The sequence below is a fragment of the Arvicola amphibius genome, chromosome 9, assembly GCF_903992535.2.
Source record: "Arvicola amphibius chromosome 9, mArvAmp1.2, whole genome shotgun sequence".
NCBI classification, from domain to species: domain Eukaryota; kingdom Metazoa; phylum Chordata; class Mammalia; order Rodentia; family Cricetidae; genus Arvicola; species Arvicola amphibius.
The window spans coordinates 47,460,334-47,466,701 of NC_052055.2; the positions used below are offsets into that span (position 1 = coordinate 47,460,334).

The following is a 6,368-nucleotide window of genomic DNA, read 5'->3' on the forward strand; positions in this document are numbered from 1 at the left end:
TGTATACAATATTCTGTCTGTCTGCCTGCAGGCCAGAAGAGGGCACCAGACCCCATTACAGATGGTTGTGAGCCACCATGAGGTTGCTGGGAATTGAACTCAGGACCTTTGGAAGGGCAGGCAATGCTCTCAACCTCTGAGCCATCTCTCCAGCCCGGGTGTGCACTCTTTAGAGCCGATATTTATTGTAATAGAGGTAGGATGCCCGGGCCGCAGATGGGACGTAGGTCTTCGGCCACGGTTCGCTAGGACCTAAACGTGCTCTTCTCCGGATAGGAATCGTCCGCCTTGACCGATTTCAAGCGATTGGAGAGCACGGACCTGGTGGAGGAGCTGAAAAAGCATAATCGGCTCGCGCGGTGAGGCTGGCTCCGCGTAGCTCTAAAATAGGGCGGCGCCTCCCCATGTGCCTCACCAGCCACCTGCAGCAACTTCCACCGAGGTTCCAGCTGAGCTTTTAGTAACCTAAGGGCCCGGATCTCCTCTGGAGAGGCCTTCAAGAAAGGGCCCAGACTGGGAGGTGCTTCTCCATGCAGTACCTGTGCCAGGGTCCTTGCAAGCTGCAGTATGGATTCCTGGTCCAGGGATAGTGGGGGTGGGAGGATCAGTGAGACAATGGTTTCTCTTCACCTTCCACCCATACAGCTTAATCCACCTTGCCCGGTTTACCTCTTCCACTACTGCTAGAATTCGGCCCCCTGCTGGGCCCCGAAGCACTGAAGCCAAGAGAGCAGCTTGGGCGTTCTGCAGGCCATGGGCAGGCCCCAGTGCCAGCAACACCACGTCAGGCTGGAAGCCATAAGCCAGGGGTAGTACCAGACCCAAGATGCAGCTCAGAAACCCCCCAGTCGTCTGTGGGGACAGAGGCAGAGCCTCAGGCTCTGATCTAGACACTGCTACTGGTTCCTGTAACCACCCTCCAAATCTCAGGGATCCTGGATTGTGAGCAGGCACCCCCAGAAAGACCAGGAGACAGGGAGAACCTCTCCAACCCGCAACACGACCCCTCACCTGTGGCAGTGGTGTGGAGATGTGGAACATGGACTCCACGGCTGCCTCCTTGCCCCGGATATTCAGCCATAGAACTCTCCTTTCCAGGAGTGAGCAGCATGAATATGTATACATGTGCATGAGACCCTTTTGTGAACTTAATAACTGGGAGAGATGAGAGCTTGGGGCTCCAACAGGGAGGAGGACATGCGTGACTGCCAACCTGGTATGGCTCTGCTTTCCAGGCACCCACTCTCAAACTGCACCAATGGAAGCCCCCCCCCCCCGCATTCCAATGTTCTCAGTTAAATGCCAGCTGCCTGTTCACACACATGCCCAACCAGAGAGATATGTAAGCTGAGAACCATACCCATCATCTGCAAGGTCCAGGGGTCGATCCAGCTGTCCCAGGGCCACACAAAGCAGCCTAAGAAGTTGACCCAGGTTAGGCTGAGCTCACACTGTCAGTATCCAGCGCCTTCCCCTCGCCATTAGTGGTCATTCCCAGGTCCTTAGAGTCCCAAGTCAACCAAGCAAACTTTACCTCTGAGCTCCATGGGACAGGCATCGCTGAATGATCACTTCTAAAGTTGCTGCTGTGGCAAGGGCGGCTGTGGCAGCTATGCCGTTTCTTACCTATGGAATAAATAATAAGGACTCTAGAGGCTGACACACGCACTCCCTATGAAGCACTTTCAGGAGGCAAGGCCAACTCCCAAACCCCTTTTGTGCTTTGTTTTGGTCCTGTCCAAATGGCTGCTACTGACTGACTTTCCCTACACTTCAATATCAAATCACCCCACTTCTAGAAGCAAGATGCTTAAAACTACACTTCAAATTGTCTACTTCCTCTTTGCCAAAGAGCATTGCCTGGGCTCTGCACAAGGTAACATGTCAGCCCACTGTACGTGCCACCACGCTATCTCCAGCAGCTCCCCTGGCAACCTACCTGCCCATCCAGGATCCCACCTAAGAGACACAGAATCTTCCCCAGTGCGACAAGACTCTCATCCTGGAACAGAGACTTGTGTAGCCTACAATGGGCAAGCCAGAGGGACACATGGAAACCAAGTCTGTATCAGTCGCACCCGTGCAAACATAGACAGTCCCATCCTCAGACTGCTCGCCTCACCTGGCCCAGGCTTCGGTTTCCTCCCTCAAGGCTGACTCTTCCTGAAGAAGCACTCCAGGAGGTAAGGCCAGAGCAGCACCTGGCACAGCCAAGGCGACCGCTGTGCAGATCGGGGGTGTAGGACGGAGATAGAGTTCATCCTGGAGGGGGCTCAGTGCATCTTCTGCTGCTTCACACGTGGGGCTCTCAGCAAGCAGAGGCAGAGACCTCCCTTCAGGAAAGCGGGTGCTGGGACCCAGAACTGGTGCCACATCTAAACGGTTCAAAGTCACAGTCACTGCCTAAGCCTAAGGCGGAGGAGCTGCCAGCCCAGGTCCAGGTCATACTGACTTTGCCGGAGGCTTGTCCAGTGAGGGGCCTGGGCTGTCTGAACACTCTGGATGGACTCCAGGGCGCTATGGAGGAGAAACAGAATTGTAAAGCTGACTCGTGCTTCAGCTCCCCCCCCACCTACTCCAGTCTTCAAACCTCTGACATGGCACCATGAGTCCAAGAAGGGGAGGTGTAGGGTCACCAAGCAGTGTCTGCACCATCATGCACACTGACTGTGCTAGGGATTCCAGGTAGTATCCACCCTAGGGAGAGTGTTGAAACAGGACAGAGCAGGGGGGTCACTAGTGTGAGCGGCTATACCAGGCAGAGCCCCTCACCCTGACTGATCCTCCCCTGGCCGTCGAGCCTCCCCACTGACCCACACTTACCTCTAGCACAGCACAAATCCGGCCACCAGCCAGCACCTGCAGCAGCTGTGTGAGGTGGGCAAAGCACTCGGGTGTGGCTCGCATCTGCCCCTGCAGCACAGTGAATCACGTATGACAGGCGCCTGGACCCAGGACCCTAGGTCACTCCCCAGCCAGGCCGTGCTCTCACCTCAGGGTCCCCGATGGCAGAGTCAAATCCTGCTGAGACCAGCACCAGCTCAGGGTCAAACTACAGAGTCCGGTGGAAAGGAGCAAAAGAGAGCCATAGCCAGGTGAAGGGGAGGCCCCAGTGCTGCCCGTTCACATAACATCAGACTTTCCGAGGCACCTTCCCCACTCCCCAAGGCTCATTCATACTCTGGTGGAATGGCTTACAAAGCTCCTCCTGCCTTCATAGTGGAACTCCAGGTTAGCCTAGGGTTTCCTGCCCTGGGGGACACCCATCACACAATCACCTCAAAGGCCAACGGGAGCAGCACGTGCAGGAAGGCAGCCAAATAGTCAGCATTTCCCATCCCAACCTGCAGCAAGATCGAAGTGGACATCAGAGGACCAGCCCTATGAACAAGGGCTCCAGGGTCTTCACCCCTGGCAACAGAAATCTGGGGAGAATGTTGTGGGATGCCCTGGATGACATTTGCAAACCCAGAGCTGGGGAGCAGGAGAGGAAGGATGGATGGAGCAGGGAGGGAAACTTGGTACCTGATTCCAGGGCAAGTTGACGGTGAAGCCTTGGCCCTGTCCTTGCCCAACAGCATGTGCATCGGACTCTTGAAGGAATGGCCAGAAGCGCCCATGCTCATAGCGGTGCCAGGAGAAATAAAGGACACTATAAACAATTGGCCAGGTCAGAAGTGAGGTCCTTCAGGAGCTCCACAGCTTCTCAAATAACCCTGACTCCTAAAACTTGAATTTTATCCCTAAGTGGTGCATTGTAGAGAAGGGCCGTGTTCACACCCCAGCTCACCTGGGGTCATCATCGAAGATGTACTGGATGCCCTGGCCATGGTGGATATCCCAATCGACAATAAGAATCCTAAATTCAGACAATACTGGAGATCACGTTGCCGCTGTCACACCAGAAGCCCATCCAGGTGTGGAGGGAGCAAGGTAGGAATCTTGGCCACCAGCTCCACCTCAGCCATTTAGCTTGTGTCCCCAACACGTACATACCTCTGCAGCCCATATTTCTGCTTGGCATGTTTGGCTGCTATAGCCACATTGTTGAACACACAGAATCCATTGGCAGCCTCCTTCTGACTGTGGTGCCCTGGAGGCCTGAGATGCAAAATTGGGGTACAGGGAATGTCAGGGTCATGCTGTCCCCTCACAGCATCACACAAGGTCAATTGGGGGGGGCAGTTCTCACCTCACCAGGGCAAGCCCATTGTGCACAGCTCCTGTTAGCACAGCATCCACCAGCTGCAGCGCAGCCCCCACAGCTAGCCTGGCACAGTGAAAAGTGTTCTGTGGGCCAGAGTGCAATTTAGCCTGCTGCCTGACCTACTTGTCCCAAATTGCAGGTCTCCCACTACTGAACAAGACAGGGCTGGGACAATGGCAAGCCAAACACGGCAGGGTACGGTCACAAGCATGAACAAGAAGACATGGTAGATGGGCAAACATGGATATGGATACACATAGGTATGTGGACATAAATCTGGGTGTGTATGCTGGCTCGCACCGGGTGGAAGTAGACAGCATCAAACTGCTTAGACAGTGCCTGGAGCTCCTCCTTGTCCAGGGTCTGTGTCCTCTTCACCAGGGCTACATATTCTGGGCTTCAGGTCAACAGGCGGGCCACCAGTGGGACACAAAGAAAAGGAAGCTGGGATTCCTGGTGGCAACACCCACCCAGCACTCCCCTTATGCCTTTGAGCCCACACCACGGTGAAACTGAGGGGACACTGGTAGGATCCCCAGCCCAGTCATTGTCTGACCTGTGCACCAGGCCCAACTCTTCCTCTGATGCCTCACAAGCTGTCAAACACAGGCACCTTTGTTGCAGGCCACGCTGCCGCAGGCCATCCAGGGCTGCAGTCAGGCGCTCTGGACACTCAATTTCGCACTCGGGGCTGGAGCAGACAAGGATCTCAGTGTTCAGAGTTTCCTCCCGGCCCCCTACTTCTGTCAAGACACACTTACTCATCCCAGAGCAGCCGGGTGGCTGTCATATCCTCGTGGTACACAAGTGCTGTACCCATGGCCACACCGTGGTCTCTTTGATCCACTCTAGCGTATACACGCCCTCTGTTGGCAGGTGACTGCACTGTCTGGTCCCACCTACCGGCGCGCACGTAAACAGCCCCTCGCTTGGGACAGAGCCGGGTAGCAGACCCTGGACCTGAGTAAGAACGCACCACCCAAGGGTCAGACCCTGTTGGTAGTCAGAAGCGAACCGCTAGAAACTGAGATAAGCCGGTCCACAACTGGCTCCCGACACATAACTTCCGGCTTCCTCCTTCGCAAATTTGGTCCCGCCCTCAGGCGCGATTAGGGTGGAGTAGACCAGTTGAACTCCCGTTGGGTTCCGCCAGCATCTCTGGACGTGATCTGGGCCTAGTGCTTCAGCTGCGGTACCACCGCCAACAACGTGTGGCACAGAGCCTGCGCCCAATGTCCCTCTTGAAATGGTTGGAAAGACGGGGCTGCTTTTCCTCAGGCAACCAGTACAGCTGCTGCTATGTTCCCTTCTTTCCCCAACATTCTCCAGCCTAAATTCTCCCTGCTTAGGCCACAGGGTCAGACATGCCAACTGTCCGTCACATCCAATTTACCTGCTCCCTCAGGTGAAAGGGTGGAAAAAAGGGAGGTGAGCAAGGTGTGTACGCATGCCCACACAGGAGCTATGTCATGGCACAGAGTTTCAAAATGGGACTGACAAAAGACCAAAGGTGAGAAAGAGGCCACCAGAATGGAAGGATTATGTCGGAGGCCAGGTCGGGAAGGAATGCTGCAGCACAGTGTAGGGCCAGGAAGGGCAGAGTGTTCTGAGCAAGGAAGGGGACGAAGGGAGGAGACCTTGGACCTTGGGATGTAGGTAAAAGGACCAGCCAAAGGAACCCACCCTGACCCTGAAATCAGAACCAATGAAAGAAATACTTTAGCCTCAAACCCAGAAGTAAAGAAATCCACCCTGACTCTGAAAACAGTGCCAAAGAAACACAGTTTGGCCCTAGAATCAGTCAGTGAAAGAAATAAGAGTTCGTCTTGAAAACAGAGCCAAAAAAAGGCTTTAAAACGTCAGTGAAAGAAACAGTTTGGCCTTGAAATTAGCCATCTACCTCTGTGCCAGACCAACTAAACTAACCAATCCCTGAGCAGGGAAAACTAGTAACCTGTGCACCAGTTCAGTTTGCTGCTGCCCTTTTCCACCCTGGCAGAGGCAGCCACTCTCCGGAATTCTTCCCTCTCGAGAAATCTCATTGAGTGATCTTTGGGTGAGACCTTCTTTCGCTGGAGTTGTAACACTTTCGCTAAGGAAACCTTCCCCCTGTCAATGCCGAGTTGTTACAACTTCACTGGAGAAGTGGAGCAAGTCTGTA

General features: G+C 54.5%; 1 protein-coding gene across 1 annotated transcript; it reads right to left on the reverse strand.

The window, feature by feature from the left end:
* Window positions 1-37: 37 nt before the first annotated feature.
* On the reverse strand, window positions 38-5,270 carry Hdac10 (histone deacetylase 10). The gene is made up of 20 exons (XM_038342610.2): window positions 4,969-5,270; window positions 4,764-4,898; window positions 4,508-4,604; window positions 4,193-4,290; window positions 3,997-4,101; window positions 3,791-3,859; window positions 3,526-3,652; window positions 3,279-3,344; window positions 2,993-3,052; window positions 2,824-2,913; window positions 2,591-2,697; window positions 2,453-2,517; window positions 2,123-2,375; window positions 1,940-2,024; window positions 1,535-1,626; window positions 1,361-1,417; window positions 1,012-1,090; window positions 670-852; window positions 416-575; window positions 38-333 (listed from the first exon to the last, which is right to left on the reverse strand). Exons 1-20 carry the CDS (start codon window positions 5,025-5,027, stop codon window positions 299-301), a joined length of 2,022 nt encoding a protein of 673 aa, XP_038198538.1. The 5' UTR covers window positions 5,028-5,270; the 3' UTR covers window positions 38-298.
* Between the last annotated feature and the right edge of the window lie 1,098 nt (window positions 5,271-6,368).